The 21,672-nt window shown below is 42.0% G+C and overlaps 1 protein-coding gene across 1 annotated transcript in view; it reads left to right on the forward strand.

Annotated features, from left to right (window-relative positions):
- The window catches only part of WLS (Wnt ligand secretion mediator), a gene marked incomplete at its 3' end in the record, with an annotated part of 134,142 nt that extends 123,137 nt beyond the window's left edge, over window positions 1–11,005 (forward strand). The window contains exon 12 of the mRNA XM_084241597.1: window positions 10,983–11,005. Coding sequence (XP_084097723.1) covers window positions 10,983–11,005 — 23 coding nt within the window. The remainder of the gene's footprint in view (window positions 1–10,982) is intronic.
- Window positions 11,006–21,672: the final 10,667 nt, after the last annotated feature.

The following is a 21,672-nucleotide window of genomic DNA, read 5'->3' on the forward strand; positions in this document are numbered from 1 at the left end:
TCATCAAAAAGCATAAATTACTGAATTAATTGGTCGCTACCTCTTTAGAGAGATATACCTTTTGACAGGATCCAAAGCCCTGGTGTTTGGGTGTTTTCATACTTGTTGTGACCTCACAACAAGCCTTGCAGCTCACTGAGATCCAGCCTTGCAGCTGATCCAGCCTTGCAGCTCACTGAGATCTCTGCTTGGAAAACTCTATGTGCAAACACAAGCCCCATTCACGTACAGGACATAACCAAGCAGCCTCACATGTTCCCCGTCCCCCTCATGTGGAGGAGAGGGCCGCAGTCTGCCTTTGCCTGAGCACTACGAGCTTCCTGCCCTGAAATGTCTGGCACTGCCGAGCAGCTGGTGGTGTTTCTAGACACTTTAAGGAACCAGTTCTGGACTGGAGTTTTGATGGGATTGCCCTCTGGGTGAAAATGAGTCACAGTACACTTTTCCAGCACTTGCCTTGTGGTGTCCCACACCTGAAGGCCACAGGGTCTGGGGCTTTGCCTTGGACCCTGAGACCTGTCCTTATCCTCCAAACTGCCTCTGGGTACAGCAAGCTACAGAGGTTGCACAGGGACCTGGAAATCCTGAGGCCGCTATCGTCCAGGCTCCATTTTAGGGCTCCCTTAGGTTCTCCCTACCCCACAATCACCCCCCTGATGCAGTCCCTGGCTGGAAGCACTCACCCCTGAATTCCCTCCTGGCCTTCAGGGTAGGCTGCCTTATAGCCATCATTACTTCTTTATGAACGGTTCTATGTTCCTTGTAAGAAAACTTTCAAAAGTGAATGGATAGATCATTGCTCTGGGAACTACAGTCCTTTCAAACTGTGCTTCTTCCCAGACCCCAAGGAATTCTGAAATTTCAGAACCACTTAGTAAAACTTTTTCTTCATAGTAAAACTTGTGATTGCAATGAACAATATTAAGTTTAGAATCATTATTCTGAAAAAAAAAAGGTCATACAAAATTATGATATGTTACTATCCTTTCTTTACTTACACCCCTGCACCCAACACCAAATGCATACCCCTTCCCGTTGGGGACAAAGGCACTCCTTCCTTTTTCCTCTGTCCTACTAAGAGTCTCTGTAAACTCCTTTGACTTTAAGTATGTAATATTGCTATATTGCCATAATACAGCCTCAGAACCAGGTCCTAACCTTCCACCACTCCTTCCTAGCTCAGAACATTCTGACTCCTCACTCAATAGCTCACTCACATTCCAAGAAATGTGCCCTTTCTGAAATTTCAGTTTTATATCCCAGCTAGTTTTCTCGTAAAACTTGAGCAGAATTCAGAAAGAAAACTTCAATCCCTTTTTCATCTGCAATTTGGACGTCCTGGACCTTTTTTTTTTTAAGATTTATTTATTTATTTATTTATACAAGCACTGGGTACAGTCAGAAGCGCGGGAGGGTGAGCGAATTCACCAGAGCCAGAGCGGGGAGCAGAGCAGGCAGAAGGACCGAAGTACACTGCTGAGGGGAGCAGCGGGCGGCAGGAGAGGTCTGCGCGCCATGCGGGACCCTCCTCTGGTGGCCAGGGAGCAGCCGGGGATTGAATGAGCACTGCAGAGGCTGCGGGCAGCTTTGCAACCCAGTGCTCAACCGCTGCTCCACTGGGGAGGCCCTTCCTGGACCTTTAAACAATGATTACTACCATCAATGCAGTTTGGATTTTGCAAAGTGGTCTCTCACGACCATTTTACTTTCCCTGGATTTTTTCTTTACAATGAGGCTAACCCAGGTTATGGCTTTGCGCATAATGCTAGATTCTCCATAAGAGTTACGGAATTGAATGAGTGTTAAGCAAATGTGTCCATTTTTATAGAACCTTGAGGTCCTTGTTTAAACAATTAGTACAAAAAACAGCAGAACTGAACAATGTAAAAGGGCTATGCAAGATATCAACAGAAGTCATTTTCCAAAATTCTAAACTAGCACCTCCCAGAAGAGTAATATATGATCAGATAAACTAATTATGCTGCTTCAACAGATGAGAGAAAGAGCAGAACTGCTCAACCTCTGCCTTTCCTCCAACTTTTCTGTCAAAGAGTTGGAAGAGACGGACATTGATAAAGAGCAGACCGGACATTTAGCTTCATTAAACATGCTGTTCTGGATAAATTAGAGCTGAAGAGCCAGGACCATGGAGATGGGATCAATTATCACAGGTGGTGACCTCCTGGGAACTTAAAGGCCAGGAAAGGTGCCAAGAACCAGAGATAAGAGGCTGCAATCCCTGCAATCCTTTATTTTTTTTTTTCATTAATACATCGGTGTTTTGAGGTATCATTGGTTTATAATACTGTATTTGATTTAGCTGTAAGCTACCACACCACACCACCAAAGCACCTATAATACTCCACACAGTCCACTGGGTCCCCAACTCCTGTGTTGCCACCCCTTCCCTCTCCAGTGACCTCAACTCTGTGTTCATGAAGTTCTGTGTTCATAGTTCTATGTTCATAGTTCTGTGTTCATAGTTCATAGTTCATAGTTCATAGGTTTATTTTGGTTTAGTCTTATGCTAAGTGAAATAAGTCAGAAGTAGAAAGACAAGTACAGATGGTTTCACTTATATGTGGAATATGGAGAAACAAAACAAAGGAACAAACAAAGCTAAACAAAAACAAACTCTAGAATTGTAACCCTGAATTTCCAAGCGCTGAAGGTGAACTCATGAACTTGATAACAAAAGCAGTCATGGAGCTGTAAGGGGCCTGGACATGTGCAGTCCCAATGAGGTGGGTGGTGGGCATGGGGAATTGCACCCACAAAGCAGAAACAGCCCAGGGCTCTATCCCGATTTCAAAGTCCCTCATGAGCCTGCAGTGCAATGCAGCCATTGGCCGATGAGAACGTCGGCAGTGTTAACACAACTGTGGTGTTTCTAAAAGAGAACACAAAGATTTCACGGGACTCAACGTGCATCTGGACCACTGAGTCATCTGCCGTCAATCCTGATACTGTATCAAGAAGAGTTTCTATGACATTTACTCTGGGCAATAGGAGCTGCACTTTGGTTTTATTTTATTTTTTTTAAAGATTTATTTATTTATGCACACAAGAGCTGGGGTACAGGCCAGAGATGCAGGGAGGGGAGGGTGTGCGAGGATTCACCAGAGACAGAGCGGGGAACAGAACAGGCAGCCTGACCGAAATACACTGCTGAGGGGAGCAGCGGGCGAGACAGGCGAGGTCTGCTGCGCCATGTGAGTTGCTCCCTGGCGGGCTGGGAATTGAACTCATGCTGCAGAGGCTGTGGGTTGCTTCATAGGGCAGTGCTTAACCCCTTGTGCCACCAGGGAGACCCCGGTTTTATTTTTTTAAGAATTTTTTTATTTATTTAATTTTTGGACATTATATGATTTCTCTCCTCAGGTGTGGTCACCGTAGTTCTCCCAGCACCAAAGTACCCATCGTCCATCACCATATCCCCTTGTGCTCCCCCCTGACTCCCATACCCATTTTCAACCTTTCTCCATCCTCTCCCCCCTCCTCAAGGATGCCTCATGTCAATGGTCAGCTTTTAAGTTTTGCCTTTGACCCTTTGTTTGGTTTTTCTATACTCCACATATAAGTGAAACCATCCAATATTTTTCTTTCTCCTTCTGACTTATTTTGCTTAGTATCCCCTTTCAGTTCACCCGTGTTGTCCAAATGGCATGAGTTTATCCTTTTTATCACTGAGTAGTACTCCACTGCGTACATATACCATATATTCTTTTTTTTTTTTTTTAATGTCTCTCTTTTTTTTTTTTTTTTTTTTTTTTTTTTTTTTTAATAGAGGCATGCTTTATCTATTTGTTTGCTGGTTTTGTTTGTTTGTTTTTGTTTGTACATGCACTGGGCACAGTCAGAAGCGCGGGAGGGTGAGAGAACTCACCAGAGCCAGAGCGGGGAGCAGAGCAGGCAGAAGGACCGAAGCACACCGCTGAGGGGAGCAGCGGGCGGCAGGAGAGGTCTGCACGCCATGCGGGACCCTCCTCCGGTGGCCGGGGAGCAGCCGGGAATCGAACCGGCGCCGCAGAGGCCGCGCGCAGCCTCGCAACCCAGCGCTCAACCGCTGCGCCACCGGGGAGGCCCTATACCATATATTCTTGATCCATTCATCTGTTCTGGGGCATTTCGGTTGTTTACTATTGGGAGCCATGCTACTCATGTCGTCTGACAAAAGTCCGGGCTTGGGGCAGATTTCTGAAAAATCAGAAATCTCGTTAGCTGACTCCAAGATTCTCCTCATTTGTTTATGGCTAGTTTCTACCATTGCTAAAAATACGCATTTAAAAGTAAAACTGCAAATACTGATCAATTACTCAATAACCAATTTGATGGCAAATGGCACTGCATAATACAATTATTACATTTTTTATAAAATTAGTCTTTCTCTGCCAAAAGGCAGTCAACATTTGGCCTTACATTAACAAGTAAAAAAAACTTCTGGGAACAAAAGGCTGTAAACATCCCTTGGCCAAGTCTTTAATATGGAGATGTGGTCTTTTGAGGCAAGAGCTAATTGGAGAAGAAAATTCTATTACTTTAAAGATAGCAGTTGGGTGGCAGACGTGATCCATGCTCCAAGTGTAAGAACATTCCTGATGAGCCAGGAGGCACCATAGCTAACTCCTGCTAAATTCTTCCTGTTTGTTTAGGGCTGATTCCCCTGGAGGTGACAATTGGTATGGTAGCTGTTAGAGTGTGCATTCAAGAATAAGTCAACAGCAATTTTATGACTGGTCGAGCTAAAACAATATAAATAATTTCTAAATAAAAGCCTTCTGTTTTTTACTTTAATCAATTAGTTATATGTTGGTCTAAACTTTGTAGGTTAGTTAAAAAAAATTCCTTTGTCTCCCTTCCCCCAGGTAACTTCCTGCCCTTTGTTTCCCTCAGCCCATAGTTAATCCTTCACCATGGCAAACTTAGAAATGTTAATTGTAGACACATACACTTTTTGCCAGTAATACAATAACTGTTAAATTGTTTAAAGTAAATAACTATTTTGAAAACATTTGTTTAGCAACTGTGCCTTCTTTAAGACAAAAAATAATAAATGTTACACCTCTGCCGGAAGGCAAACAGACCCTTGGCGGCTCCTGAAAAGGGACATGTGATAATTGTTATCTTCCTACCTTATGCTTGTGTACTCACGATTTGCTTAGTATAAATAAAGGACTGCTGAGACCCTCAGTAGGAAGATGTCAGCACCCTGATCAAGTGTCTTGAGTCTCCTCATTCCCTTTTCCCTTACCATTTTTCTCTACTATTGCGCCGACGCCTTCCCATCCTTCAGGAACCCCTGACACCCAGACTGCTGCGGCTGGCTCGCAACAGTTTACAAATCATGGCTACTGTAAATAGAGCTGCAATAAGCATAGGAGGGGATCTGTACTTTGGTTTTAAATGGGATACACATTGAAGGTGCCTGAGAGAGAGGTTCAATCAAACATTGCAGCAAGGAAAGGAATGTTCCTTTCCTACTGCTCCCCAGCTGAGTGGAGAGTCCTGGGCTCCAGAGCGCATGATGGGTGCATGTGACAGAGGAAGAATGTGTCTCAGGCTCATAAAGAACTTCCTGAGCTCAGCCATTCAACTGCTGTAAAGGAGGCAAAATGCCAACGCCTCACACTCCATTCTTTGCACTCAAGATAAGACAGATCTCCTAACAGTCAGGGCTGTTTTAAAACAAAAGAGGCAGCTTTGGGAAGGAGTTCATCATCTTTGGAAGAGTCTGAGAGCAGAATGTGGGGACACTATGCATATGGATATGGGTCAAGAAAAGCCTTGGCAGAGGATGTGCAGCCCTCTGACAAATCTGATGTGCCATCCTCCAGTGAGTCCACCCTGGCTTCTCCTGATGATATAATTTTCCAAACAGCTTATTCTCCTACTTTGGAATTAGAAGTCCCCCAGGAATGACATTTTAGGATCCTGATTTCTTTTTAAAATAAAACATCTTTGCAGATGTTCTTTATCTCTCTCTATCACTACCAGTATTGCCCTCAGGCACTCTGCCAGGGCCACCTCAATTCACAAGAAGAAAGGTAGTGCACTGCTTGTCTTTCTGGCTTTCTTGGTCCACTAGGACATCATGTTATGCTCTCTGGCTCCCTCTTTAATCCCTTTAGATTTTTGGCAAATCATTGGCTAAAAGATTATGGGGGACGGGCCTCCCTGGTGGCACAGGGGGTTAAGACACAACCTATGAAGCTTACTGCAGCCACTGCAGCATGAGTTCAATCCCCGGCCAGGGAGCTACCCACATGGCGCAGCAGACCTCTCCTGTCTCGCCCGCTGCTCCCCTCAGCAGTGTATTTCATCAGTCTGCCTGTTCTGTTCCCTGCTCTGTCTCTGGTGAATCCTCTCACCCCTCACACCTCTGTCCTGTACCCCCTATTCTTGTATGCATAAATAAATAAATCTTTAAAAAAAAAAAAGATTATGGGGAAGGTAAACCTATGGGCACCAAACTGTAATTGTTCTTTCCCTCCACATCTACTTCCAAATTCTTCTGAAGCAAGGACACAAACTGCTGCTAATTCGGGGCCATTACAGGATTGACAAATTAAACACATCCCCTTTGGTTTCCCTAGCAACCCTCTCTGAATCACACAATGAGACAAAACTACTGCTCTATGTAATAGAGTCCAATTTTACAAGAAGTCCAACTATATAATCCACAGCAATTACCCACCCTGGTGGGACAAACAGTACTGAGCAGGGAGGCAGGGTTCAGCCCACTGGGGTCAGATCCAGAATAAGAACATATCAGAAGGCACTGGAGCTAGTGCCCCCAGCTGAACAAAGGATTCTGAGCAGTGTCAGGGAAAGGAGGGCTCCAGTGCTCCTCAGTAAAACGGCAGGCACAGATCAACTTGAGGCTAGGGATCTACTTGGGCAAAGCAGAGACACACTGAGGATCCATGCAAGGGCAACCAGCCAGCTCGGCAGGGCTTGGCTGTGCTGAAAGGGTCAGGAGAAGCCATTAGCAGGTGGGTGGGGTCGGGGAGCACGGGCAGGCTCTGAGCTTTTTATCAGCGCAATAAGGGGCTAGAGCTATCTATCCCATTTTCAACCCCTCTTCCAGCTCTTTTGAGTAACAGGACTTTTTTGGCAATTAAAAATTAGTCATCTTGGGCGGACCTGGTGGCGCAAGGGGTTAAGCACTGCATTATGAACAATCCGCAGCCTCTGCAGCACAAGTTTGATCCCCGGTCGGCCAGAGAGAAACCCACATGGCGCAGCAGACCTCTCCTGTCTCACCCGCTGCTCCCCTCAGCCAGTCTGCCTGTTCTGTTCCCCACTCTGTCTCTGGTGAATCCTATCACTGCACCCCCCCCTCCGCATCTCTGGCCTGTACCCCAGCTCTTGTATGCATAAATAAATCTTTTAAAAAAGAAAAAAATTAGTCATCTTTATAGCCATAGATGAAAATAGCAGCTTTTTTGGTAATTGGGTTGGAACATTTAAAAGTGTCCTGCAAGCTAATGACCTTCAATATGGCACAACCCTGACCAAGTTTAGACCTTGATATGGAGGATATTGGTGTGATGGCACAGACAAATGAGAGGCACTGGCCTGCCTCGGACCCAGGAATTCTGGAGAAAGTCAGTTATGGGCCCCCAGGCCCTGGACTGGGATCCATCTGTTTCTCCCAAGGGAAAGAAGAAACAGGTTAAAAAAAAAAAAAAAAAAAGCCTCCATCCTGCACACAGCCATGTTAAAAATGAAAGCCCACAGTTGCGATCCCTTCTACAACCCCACCGAAAAGAGAGCAATTTCCTCCTTTGGAAGAACGGAAGGACTAGTAGAAAGGTGAGCAGAAGCTATTTTCCCAGAAATTCTTATTTTATAGACTAGAAAGAGTGCAAGAGGGGAGAAAATGGTTCTCTAAAATACTGGGTAGGGGTTTGAATGAAAACAAGCTGCTTGGCTTCTGGCAGATGCTCCTAGCTTCTCCTTGCTTTCCAGAGAACAGACATCTGGTCACCCACAGCTCTGCCTGCAGAGAGCCCGCAGCAGCTATGAAGAAGGCATGTACTGTCACCCACAAATAGACAGGTTATAGTTCCTTTGAAAATTAAAAACTGCAATAAGATATTTTATTTCTCTGCAATGGCAGATTTGAGGGAGTTGTTCAATTGTTAAGGGTATAATTTTTTTTAATTTTTCAGTATTTCCCACTATGACTGAACTGTAGAATGCTACCATTGTCCTTGTAAAAAGAAGAGAGGATACGTTTATAAGCCTATATTTTGCAAAATCCCTTGCTACCAGTCTTTCTGAATTGGCACCATTAAGAAACTCATTCCAGATTCTTTGCCTTTCTAGATTTCTTGTACAATACTGCAAAATTCCTCATTTAGTAACTAGCACTTTAAAAATGGCAAAGCCTGTCATGTATTGTATTCTGGGCAGTGAACACATATTTATGTAAGGGCCAGAGCGAGAAGACACGGTGTTCTGGAACACGATATAGTGAGTGGTTGGATTGGGTTCAACCCCTTGTCCGTGCTCCGCTGGAGCTATTTCATGTGCCTAGAGTGGCTGAAGCAAAACCTCTCTGGGCTGGAATAACATATGGCCTCATTTCTTCAGAAAGTGAAGGAAAAAAATCTCTCTCTTGGCAGGTGGCTGATGCCTGAAATAATCATGGCAATGGTGGTTAATACTTATTAGCCCCTGACTCTGTGCCAGGCATGGGGCCATATTATTATTAATTTTTAAAGATTTATTTATTTATGCACACAAAAACTGGGGTACAGGCCAGAGGTGTGGGGGGTGGGGTGAAAGGATTCACCAGAGACAGAGTGGGGAACAGAACAGGCAGACTGACTGAAATACACTGCTGAGGGGAGCAACATACGAGACAGGAGAGGTCTGCTGCAACATGTGGGTCACCTCCCTGCAAATAGCTTCACAGAGTTGAGTCTTAACCCTTTGTGCCACCAGGGAGGCCCGGCCATATTATATTATTTCATTTAACCTTCATAGCAATCCAGACATGGTGCCATCACCACGTTACAGATGAGGAAAATGAGACCTGGAGACTCTTATGTAACTTTGTGGGCGGTCTCACAAGTAGAAACTGTAGCAGAACTTAGTTGGTTCAGAACATTTAAATTCTTGCCAAAACTTTTATCCCCTACTTGCCAAAACCATCCCCCCTCTTACCCAAAGTGAGAGTTTTATTTAAAGGAAATCCACTTTGAATTTGCATATTCCTTGAGTATTTGAATTTATGCATTACTCACACTTGATTTATTTTACTTTGCTGTCTGTACTTAGGGAAAAATAGAAGTTTGGGGAGGAGGAGCGTGGTTGCGGGAAGGTGTAATTTTGGAACCCGAGGTTATTCTGGGTAGGAGAGATAAAAAGACCTTCTCCAGGGGCTACTAGAGGGGGAAAGGAGGGATGGGATAGTAAAGGAGGGAGGCAGCCCAGTGATCTATATGGAGGATTATGGGTGCATTGGTGGTGGGGTTATATATATGAAGAGGTACGAATCTGTGCCCCTAAATCATACACAGTGTTAAAAACCAATGCTATGTTAATTAAGAAAAAGAAAAAGGCCTATTCCCTGCATACCCTCCCTAGGCAAGCTCCTCCAACCATGATTATTGGAAAAAGCACCAGGGTAGAGACAGGGACCTGGATTCTCTAATTTAGCCATGTGAGCACCGCCCCTAGACTTCCACTCTCTGGCTGCAGTTTCGTGCACTGTAGTACAAGCAGGTTGGAACTGATAATTTTTTTAAACATAGTCAATTTATTCTCTTTAACCGATAAAGCAGGGTCTCTGGTTCTATAATATCACAGTTTTGCCATGAGATCCAGGCTGGAGAAGGGGGAGTTAGTCAAGAGGCCAAAACACATGTAGAGCCTCTTTTAAAATGCCAGGGGCAATGGGTGGTGTTGGGGCTGGCAGGGCTTCCACCCCAAGTTGGGGTAGAGGGAAGGAATCCAACATCTCTGAAGGCACCCAACTAGGTAAAGTTTCTCCTTGAGCATCTAAGTTTGGTAATTTAATCCCACTTCACTGAGTGAGAGAAACTGCCAGAAAAATCTGTTTTCTTTTGAGCAACTTGTTTATTTGTTTCACTAAGCTTATTTAATATGTACAACTTTCTCCAATGTGCTGCTTTAAACACTGAATTTCATCAATTTATCTAATCCTCCCAATAAGCCTATGTATTAGGTATTACAGATATTATCTTGATGACAGCAAGGGGCTAAGCACATAGTGATTTTACACAAGGTCCCAAAGCTAGCCAGAGGGAAGCCAAATTGAAACTAATTCCAGAGTCCTTGTTCTTATCTTGCTTTTGTTTTGTAGACAATGGAATTGTGTAACTGAGCAAACATGGGGTCTTTAAATTGACAACCCAGGTTACTTCTCGCATTTAGCAAGTGTACAAGCCCTGGGATTAAGTGTTTTAGGTGTTAGGTTTACCTACCCATACTTCTCCATGAATATGTTTCTTCGCAAGTCACCAAAACACCTTATTTTGGAAGATGGTAAGAAATTAAAAAAAAAAAAAAAAAGGAAGATGATTTATTGGCACAAGCTTGGAATCCTCCTAAATGTCTTGCTGTATCTGCTAGTGCTTGTGTTAATCTTTCCCATAATTTGGGAGGCTGGGTGGGGGTAAGGGAGGAGCTCTATCTAAGATGAACTAAGTACAGGTTGTTAGCAAAAACAGCTATACTCTCTCAGGAGAGTTAGAAAATTTGTTGGAGGTGGGAGGATTCACTGTTGCAATAACGGGGTGCGGGGGATGCCATTGGAATTTACTGGGCAAGGAACAAATCTTCTAATGTCCTGCAATGAGAGAAATAGTATCACATAAATTTCAGGTTCCCCACTGGATATTTATGTAGGGAAAAATCTCTCTAGTTACTAAACCCCAGCATTTAATTCCAGTTTACATATTAATGAAGAGGATATTTTGCATGGATTTCATCTATACTGACTATTCCAGGAATGCAACTCCCATGCCAATAAAGGGAAGCTTGCACAGTGTTTGTTTCGGAACTTTACAAAGAATTGTTCATCACTTCCATCAGCAACAAATAGTCCCTCATCAATGACATCGCTTCTGAACAATCGGGTTGGGAACTGAAATGGCAGGCATGTTGATTTGAATCAACAACAGAACGCACCTGTATCAGTTTTGCATTCGTAGCCCTCACATTTATACTGATTATACTAGTATACACACACAACATGCTCCTTTAGACTTTATTTCAGGATGTTAAAAAAAACAAAAATTATCAACAAATAAATGACTTGAATATTATCTCCTCTTACAGCAAACGTTTTTAGTAGCGGTAAGAGCAAGCACGTGCCAATTTCATTGTCTCCAGTGCAATCATGCCTGAACATTCTAAGTTGAACTGAATATTTTATTATAAATAAACTTTCCCTTATTATTCTTTTCTAAAAGTGGATGTGATTTACTTAGGACAAATCCTAGATCCACAGAAAAATGCCTTATATTTCCACATGCCAAGAGATATGTTATAGCAGCCACTTTTACATTTTTAAATGCTTTAAAAGCTACATTTAAAAAGATAAAAAGAAATAGGTAACATGTAACTTGTATTGTCCACATAAAACTTCAAATGAATATATTATAATTTAAAAAACCAATACATAAAAAAATATATTCCAATGGAATCAAGCCAGGTTCTAAAGTATTTTCAAGCTTTCTTCTGCATCAGAATCACCTGAGGGAACTTGTTGAACTGCAGGCTCCAGTCCCACCTATAGACTGATCATGTAGCTGTATGCTGGGGACTTAATAAGCACCCCAGGTGATTCCATTACTGGTTATCCAGGAACCTTCAGTTGAAAAACACCCCAGGACTCGGATGAAAGCATCAGCCTTGCAAGGAAGAAAGAGAAGACTCTGCAGGTTGCGTGTGGACCAGGCACTGGCAGAGTTTTGTCTGACGGCCTTCTTTATGAGGTAGGAGATGATATCCTCTGTAAACAGTGACTATTTATAGCAACAGGATGCCAGGAGAAAGCAATCAGGTTGGGAAAGGAAATGGTAGGCATGGGAGAAGTGTTTGTATGGGATAAAGGAAGGGCGTCTTAAGCAACCCTGGTGCTGTAAATCAAAAGTCATTAGGCAAGAGATACCATCTCCTTGGGAAGGGTGGGGAGCACAGCAGCCACTAGCTTTTTACAGAGCTTAAAAGAAGAGGGGGGTTATAGTAATAAAATAAAGCAGATTCCCAAAGTTACAATTGTGAGATTCCTAACTTCACCACCAGTCTCTACTAGAGAGGCAACTTGGTAAAAACAAAAACAAATCCTAGAGCTAGCCAGGCTTCCTCGCCTACTTATTAACGTCTGTGTGCCCATTCTACTTATTTGTAAAACAGAGAAGGCAACTCAGACTCCTAGTAAGAGCTACATGAGTTAATACCTATACAATGATTAGAACAGTACCTGACTCATGGCAAACATGCCAGTGAGTGTCGGTTCATTTGCATTCCACAAGCCATACCCTGCTTGAATTTTACACAAGTGAATTAATCTTATTTCAAATATACAGACTTCAGTCCTCATTTTACAAAAGAAGAAATGGAATGTAAAAGGAAAACACATTGTTTGCCTACGTCTGTATATCTGGTAGGTAAACAAACAGGAACAGGAGACAAGGCTGCATTTTGCTGAGGGTCTATTCTGTGCGAGGTTTTGAGGAAGGTGCTTTTAACATGGGAGGTCTTAGCACATATTTCCCCCAATTATCAATTGAGGATATTGGGGATAGAGTGAAGGGGCAGGCTATAAAGAGGTGGTGAAAGCAGACTGGGGAGAAGTCAGGCTTGCTTCAGAGCTGGCACTCCTCAGTGGCTTCCATTTTTCTCGAAGTCTCTGCATTGCCTCCAGATCACCCCGCTGCCTCTGAGTGCTCCATGTGGGCACTTGCTGGCATCGTTGATGGAATCAGAGATAAATCAATGTCAGCCTTGTCCAAACCCGCATAGCTTTGTGGAGAATACAATAGAACACAAGTACATAGAAAACTTCAATACAAGGTGAAAAGGTGGTTGGGAACCTTAGGGAGGGAGTCCTTTCTGGTGGAGGAGCCATTTGGAGGTGAATCTTGAAAAGGAGAAGGTCTGGTGCCTGTGGGTAAATGGACAGGGACGGGTTTAGGCAGCAGTGATAACATGAGGTGAGTGGGGATGCAGACATAGGAAACTGCCAAGAATATCCATTATTATACCAGTGTGTGCAGAGTTGTGAATGGTTAGTTCAAAAAGGATTTGGGGTCTGTTTGCAAGGAACTGGGAATATGAAGCAAAAGAGTTGGAACTTTAACATAAAATCATATCGTATACAGTGTTTTGTAATTGACTTTTTCATTCATTATATTTTCTTGAGATTCATCCAAATTGTTGCATGTATCAATTTTGGGGGAATAATATTGTATGATATTGGCATAACTTAGTTTAACGATTCGTCTGTTAGCAGAGCTGCAACTGGGTGCTTTTCAGTGTTTGGCTTCTATGAATTAAGCAGCTATAAATATTTGTGTACAAAAGTCACACACAAAGTTTGTGAATGCTATGTAAACATAAATTTTCACTAACAGTATAATCCTAAAATAATCTCCCCACCACAAGATCCTTTCCTTAGTCCATCTGCAAAATCCATTTTTGCCTTGTAAGGTAACATATTCACAGACTCTAGAGACTAGAATATGGAGCATTCAAGGGGAGAGAGACATAGGTTATAATTTGTGATCTGGAGAGTGGCATGGACTTGAAAAGCAACTCTGTCTTTTACTAACTAAGGACCCTGAAATTCGCCCCTCTCTCCTCTTCCATAAAATGCGAGTGTCAGTAGTAACTACTTACAAACATTTGGTAAGGATTTAAGAGACGTGTATTGCCTGGCACTTGGTATGTACTCAGGACAGGAGATACAGTGGGGATTTCTATTCCATTTTTCTATTTTATGGTATATTCTGGAGCCTATAAACACTTTATCATTCCAGGGTCCTCTAAGATCACAATTAAAACAGAAATGAATGTCAGTGGTTACTCTGTACCATGAAGGTACTAAGAAGTCATCAATGATGTTCAACATACCTGAGCTTCTTTTGGAAGAAATGCAGATTAATGTATTTTAGAGAACTTTGCTCTGGCAAAGATTGAGCAATATGGTCCTGTTATGTCTGGTAACCCATATATTCCAGGATTTGTCATGATCTGAGTTTTTTGAGGACTATAGTTTTACTATGTGCTTGATCATTGGCAGTAAGAAAACTGAAGTGTTTTCTCTCATGATATAGAGAAATGACAGAATCTCATACAATGACAGAATCTCACCACACCATGAACAAGAATAGGAATGACTTCCTGGAAAGCCATCTTCCTAGAATAAAGAGTACCAGGGATTCAGGGCTGAAAAATAAACCCTCCCCACTCCACCCCCACTTTTAGGTGGTTTAGAAGCTTCCCTCAAACCTTGCCAGAGCTACTAGATGTCATTTCTAGTTACCAAAACCTTCTGGCTAGCATGCTACCCATACACTAAAAAGATTTGTAGGCTCAAATTTTTTGTAAACTTTTGTTTCAAAAGAGCTGTCATCATGTTAGTGCTAACAGTCAGGTCGGATCTAATCCTCTAGAATCACTTTAAGATTCTTCACTTTTCTCATCAGCAAAATAATGGTAATGTGTATAAAAGCAAATCCCTAATAACATGGGGAAGCCCCCTTCCATGGTTGACTTCATATGTCAGTCTTAGGAGCATGCCAGGTGTATTCCTTTGGTATGTTCAAAGAAAGGTTAATCACTCAGGTGGGTAGGGTAAGAAACCTTTCCCAATGTGAGAGGCATTAGAATGTTTCTGAGAGAATGTAAAGTGTACATGGAGGCCTTCTGGTGGCCTAGGGGTTAAATCTCAGCACTAGGCCTGAGTTTGATCCCGGCCAGGGAGAAATCCACATGGTGCATCAGACCTTTCCTGTCTCACCCATTACTCCCTCAACAGTGTATTTCAGTAAATTCGCCTTCTCTGCTCCCCACTCTGTCTCTGGTGAATCCTCTCACCCCCTACATCTCTGTCCTACACCCCAGTTCTTCTACACAAAATAAATAAATCTCCATTTAAAAATAAATAAAGTGTACATGGGCATTTTATAGAGAGAAGACCCTCTGAGGTGAAGTTGGAGAGAGAAGTTAAAAGCACCCTTGAGCTTATAGGGCAGTGTGGGAGGGTCACTGTATAGAAGTTGACATAATAACCAAATAGATTTTCAGTGAAAATTACCAGGGTTGTAACGTATGCATGATAACGATAGTTAACACTGCTGTATGATAAATATGAAGTTGTTAAAGAAAGTAAATCCTAAGAGTTCTTGTCACAAAGAAAAAACATTTTTTGTATCTATATGAAATGATGGATATTAGCTAAACTTATTGTGACAATCATTTTACAAAACTTCTAGGTCAAGTTATTATACTATATACAGTAGATGTATACAGTGCTAGCTCCATAATATCGCAATAAAAATGGGGAGAAAATGAGACACACCAAAAAACTATTTTAAAAAATGGGAAGTAGCACAGCAATGCAAAGTAGTGTTATTTTGTAGCTAACTTATTCAAGCCAGTTATCATTTATTGAACACCAATTGCCAAATTACAACTACAAATACCAGCCTATGCTAGCTGGCATGAAGGATGAATAAATAATGCAAAGGAGGAAGTTTCAAAAAATAGGAAGTGGTTGCTGAAGTTCTTACTCTGATAAATAAGACATGAAAGACAGATATATCTATGAGGTAGAGAGGCGAAGAGAGGGACAAGAGATACAAAGATTTATTTCATAAAATAGCTATAAGCTGAAGAATAATGATTACAAAAGGGAGGGAGTCATGTGCTTCTCACTGGGACAAAGAAGGAGCTAAAGATGGAAGGGGTGGACTCAACCCCTCCCAACTTAAGAGCTTCCATTAATGTCTCTTGTTGAAGCTGTCATTTTTTCACATTAGCATTTAGTCCTGTTTAAATATTCTTGAGATAATCACAGTAATTATTCTAAAGCTATGATTCACATAACTAATATATTGGGACTGGCTATATGAATTTTAGAGCAGAATCAAGATTCATAATCATAGTTATGTTTTCTTATTCTTCCAAATTAGAGGCAAATATCTTCCATCTCTAAACTTCCACAGTATTTATCTCTTACATTTGTACTCTAGTGTTGGTGTGAACTTGAAATACCTCTAACAGACTATGAATTCCTTGAACAGAGGGACCAAGTCTCTTTTCACTGCCTGATACATTGCCCAGACCGGGTGTCACTAGGTGTATTGAGTGAATGATGGAAGAATGAATGATTTTTAGATAGAACTAGCCTATTCCTTCACTATTTATTCTAGGCATTTCTGTGATGAATGAGAATGTCTACCCAAAAGTAATTGCTAAATTGGAAATATCAGGAGAAAATATTTGACCACATTTTAGAAGCACACGAGTTTTGGCAATCGGTAAGAAACCAAAGGCCATTTGAATCACAAGTATAAGCAACTCACCCTGTCAGGAACTCATGAACGTTTCTGAATTTTTCAGTCCTGGATGATTTTCAAGAGCATTCCTCAAGCCTTTTTAGAAAGTTCATCGGTATGTGTTCTATGTGCTAAGTGAAAGTTAGAAAGGATGGACCTTGAAAAATGGATTTCACCCTCAGGTTGCCAAAAAGAAAAGGTAGGGTGTCCCATAGATAGAAATAGCATGAGCTATCAAGTATGAGGGTCAAATCTTACACAGGAAAGTGAAAGTTCTGGCATTGTTTAGAGCATATTATATCATGAAGAGATATTTATGCTAAAAAAGTGGTTTTTGTTTATCTGCAATTCAAATTTAATTATCCTGTATTTTTATTTGTTCAGTCTGACAAACCCACTGAGGTTCCCTCATCTCTACTGCCTCATTTCTCAAGGCCAAATATAATTTCTTCCACTGAGTTAGTTTTCTGTTTCTCCTGGTTAGGAGGCATTTCTCTTTGGCAAGATGGGGGTTTGGAAAAGCTCTATCTTTAGTGTTGAGAATCTCAGATCAGATGGCCAGGATTTATAGTTCATCTCTGCTGTTGTCCAATTGTGTGATCCAGAGTTTTGAAATATCTCTCTGGGCCCCAGCTTCCTCTTCTGGACTCACTCTATGGGGTTTATTAAGAATTCAATAAATCCTATACACAGTGTGTAACATGCGTTCCCTGCATAGTCTCAAAAATCCATCTGTCCATCCATTCATCCGTCCATTCACATTTTTCAGTACACTCTATACAGAAATGAAAAGTTACAGGTTTTACCCTCAAGGCACTTGTAATCTAGGCGTACACAGAAGTCTACACAATTAAAATAAAACTAGTTCATCCATATTTATGTCTTTCTGGACACCTTCTGCTAATAATGAAAAATCTTGAATTTCTTCCAACTACTTTTCTATGTTTCATACACAGAAAGTGAAGAGATAATTAAGGAAATACATACTACAATATCTGCCAGAGATAGTGAAGAGTTAGAGAAAAGAAAGTGAGGCAGGGAGACAGTGTCTGGGCTAGGATGTAGCCCAGCGGGTCAAGTACGGCCTCTCTCATGACATGATATTAGAGGAAAGACATGATTGAGTTGAGCATGAATCTTGGTAATAACTGGGGCCAGGGAATTTGTAGCAGGAGTTCAGTCCCTGACATGGAACGTGTTTGCAGCTTCAAGCAAAAGCTAGAGGGACAATAAACCAAAATGGCAGCAATTAAGGAGGACAGTAGTAGGAAACAAGGTCAGGAGAGGTCAGTGGGGCCTGTCTGGACTTTGGATTTTATTGTAAGTGTGTGGGAAACCATTAGAAAGTTGAAAGCTGGATGCAGACAAGATCAGGAGGTGGGTGGAGGGGTGATACCCACCCCCCCCATTACCTCACCCATTGTCTTGTTCATTAGTCTCCTAGTTCTTCTAAGACTTCTCTCCCCTAGACCCCTAATTTATGCTCTTCCCTCTGCCTGGCTCTCCGATCACTTTTCTCATGATGGACTCCTTACCCTCCTGGTCTCATCTTCAATTTTATCTCTTCTAGGGGCTGACTCTATTCCCTGTATCTCTCTCACAATTCCAGTCTTTCATGGCATTGATTTAGATCCACAGTATTTGTTTCCTTTCTTTTTTTTTTTTTCCTGTTTACTTTCTTGACTACAATTGCCAATTTTTGTTTATTTGCTTACTAAACATCTGTCTATCTCCCCAAATAAAATATAAAATCTGTGAGGACAGGGGCCACATGTTCTTATTCTCCACTACTTGAAATCAGTTTTCTCCCAGAATCTGGTCCAGAGTAGTGATGAATAACCATTTGCTGAGTGAATGAATATCTCTGTACTTACCACGATTTCTCTCCCATGGCTTGGCAAGCCTGTGTCTTTACCTGAAATTATAGAATTTTCTTGCCACACTTGTCATCTGGTAAGTGTGTACTTATCCTTGAAGTCTTAGCTGAGTCCTTATTTCACTGAGGGAAAGCTTGCACCTTACACATAGGCGCTCGCACACACACACACACACACACACACACACACTTTGCTAAATCCATCTATAATTTTTTCTTGCTTTTCCAGCACACTTTATTCCTACCTGTCAAAAGACCTCCCCCTTTATATTATGACATCTCTTTATATGTCTCTCTTACTATGATAAGTCCCTTCAAGATAGTGGGCAAAATTTGGCAATCCCTGCTTCTGGCATTGCCCTAGCACATGGAGGTGACCCATTTATGCTTAGGAAATGAGTGGATGCATCTTAAAATCTTCTTTATGCACTGGTTGCATCTGTGATCAGATGAAACATTACTCAGACCCTGCAGTTAAATTAGCACAATATTATTTACAGAGCTTTATGATTTTTAAATGAATCTTAAATTCACTAATACAAACTCTTGTACTTTAAGAGTCACTTTCCAATGTGGGATCCCATCACACCCCACCCCCAGTTGTATAAGTGGTGTATTTGCAAAGTCTTGGGCTCAAAGAGATCCAGTGCTGACTACAAATATACTACATTTGCTCTCAGATGTCATCATTAAGCAGCATTTACTGCTGGGGAGAGCAGACCCAGGGTGGAAACAGAAGAAGTCAGAGATGGAATGAGACTCCACTCAGCATAAGCTCTCAAACTAGACAGCCTAGTGATTTTTCCATTACAGCTGCATACAGCGAGACCAATCTCTAATTGGCTAGGCGATAATTATCCTTAGGCTGGCGGCCAAAGCCAAATGCTGACTCTGCCCCAGCCTGGCAGATGGAGCAGGTGCACCTCAGGGTGGGATTATTAAATTCATTAGAGGTTGGGCTGCTGAGCCAAGTGGTCAGTTCAGAATGGTGCTTGCAGCTCTCTGTAGCCCCTCACACTGAGTCTCCTGTGAGAGCACAATCTTTGGCCAGCCTGACAAAACCCTCTCCCCAATTGCCTCTCTCTGCCTTAACCAATACCTGGCAGTGATAATGAAGTGTAAGAGAAAAAGCAGGCCAAGGAGACAGACTCAAGGCTAGGATGCATCTACTGTGGCCAGGGAGGGCAAGTTCATCCCCTCTGATGAGAAGACATTAGAGGAAAGACATGAACTCATTGAGAGCAAATCTTGGGGGCAGAGCATTCATAGCAGAGAGGAGAGTAGGAGTTCAATCCGTCATATGGAACATGCTTGCAGATTCAAGCAAAAGCAAGAGGTATAAGAGGGAGAGAGAAGGAAAGAGAGAGACTCTAGCCCTAGATTTATAACATATTTTAAGTGTGAAATTAAAAGTTAGAATCACAGACACAAAGAAATATGGAGTTTAGAAGGGAACTTAAAGATTATTAGTTCATCATGCTCACCAGATACAAGACAATAAGGTGCTCACACACCCACTGGAAATCCATTCAGAGTAGCCCAGTGCTCCTGACTGCAGCCTGCTCAGCCCTGAACAGTAATGCCCCCAGGACTGCTTATTGAACCCCTTTTTCCAGTTCCCTGCTGTTATTACAGCCCAAAACTGACCTGGATGTACTCCTCTCTCATTAAACACCTCAGCACCTAGTACAAAGACAAATCCTTCCCATAAACAGCACTCTCCTATCCTAACACTGATGTGTAACAACATACTGCCAGGCCAGATTAGGAATCAAACTTTTAAATGTGCAGGACCCTTCCAGATAAAAACCTGATGAGCCCCCAGAGAAGCCTGTGATGGAAGCATGTTTCATACCCCAGGGGTAAAAGGCCAGTGTTCTGAAAGTCCCATAGAAAGCTAGACCCTTATTAGTCCCCCAAAGCCAAGATAGCCCCTTTTCATTATTTCAAGACATATGAAAGGAGTTTAGTGTACAACTAAGGACAAAAGCAACTTTCTTGTTCAAATAAGGTATATTTTATGAGATCTTCAGGGTCACTTATTTGACCAGTGACCTGAATACTGAGTTTCAAAATCTGTGCAGCCAGACCCAACACACAAGCCCTAAGCCCAGAGGTCCACGCCCTAAGCCAAGAGAAAAATAAGTCCATGTATATAACAAGAGCCCCAGTTCAATCTCTACTTTTAGAGCACAATGAGGAGGAATCCTGGGTGAAAGTTCACATAACAGCAGATTCTAGAAACCCACTCCAGGAATCTGTTTTCCATCAAGCAGAGAAGACTAACCATGCTTACTGGCTTACAAGCAAAATTATCGCAAACTGCTTAAGAGTCACCCCAAATTCCACCTCCTCGATAGCCTAAGCCCCTGTGTCTCTGCCTCCTCTGCATATCCCTCTAGGACTGTTTTTAAATATGTGCCTATCTGGCCCTGTGGTCCTTTAAAAAAAAAAAACACCTATTATGAAGCAATGTTAGTAATGCACCAGAAACAAATTTTTACTGTGTTACTCCTAAGTGGTTTGGAACATGTATCAGTGGTCATGTATCCACAGGTAAGAGTTTGAATTCTGGTTTAGCCCCTTTCTTATACAAATTGTTTAATCTAGTGGAGGCCCAGTGTCCTGATCTACAAAAGAGGGATTGAAATGCTTATCTCCTTGAGCTGTCCTAAGGTTTAAGTCAGATGATGCTTAATGAGAGATGAGTAGATAAGAAGATGTGGTATATATACACAATAGAATACTACTCAGCTATAAAGAAGGTGAACTCTTGCCCTTTGTGACAACAACATGGATGGACCTGGAGGGGATTATGCCAAGCAAAATAAGTTATAAAGAGAAAGACAAATACCAGATGACTTCACTCATATGTGGGATATACAGAAACAAAGTAAAGGAACAGACAAAACCAACCAGAACAAACCCTTGGAATCTGACTGTAGAAGTGAGGCTACCAGAGTTGGTACAAGAGATAGGGTCTCAATGGACTATGGTGGAGGACTATGGGTCCTTTGATGGCAGATGTGATGTGGTAACTTATATCACAAGAGGTGTGACCTACATCACTCCTAAGGTAGGTGTGACCTACCTCCCCTGCATCATATAAAGTGTTGTTAATCAGTGTTACTTAATACACTAACATTTTTTAATATAAAAAATTTAAATGTCATATAAGTTCAAATTTTTTTAAGTAAAATGCCTTTAAATTTATTTGATTTTTAGTGGGGTAAACTTTTTTCCCCATACCAGATT

This window comes from Talpa europaea, assembly GCF_964194135.1.
Source record: "Talpa europaea genome assembly, chromosome: 9".
In the NCBI taxonomy this organism is placed as follows: domain Eukaryota; kingdom Metazoa; phylum Chordata; class Mammalia; order Eulipotyphla; family Talpidae; genus Talpa; species Talpa europaea.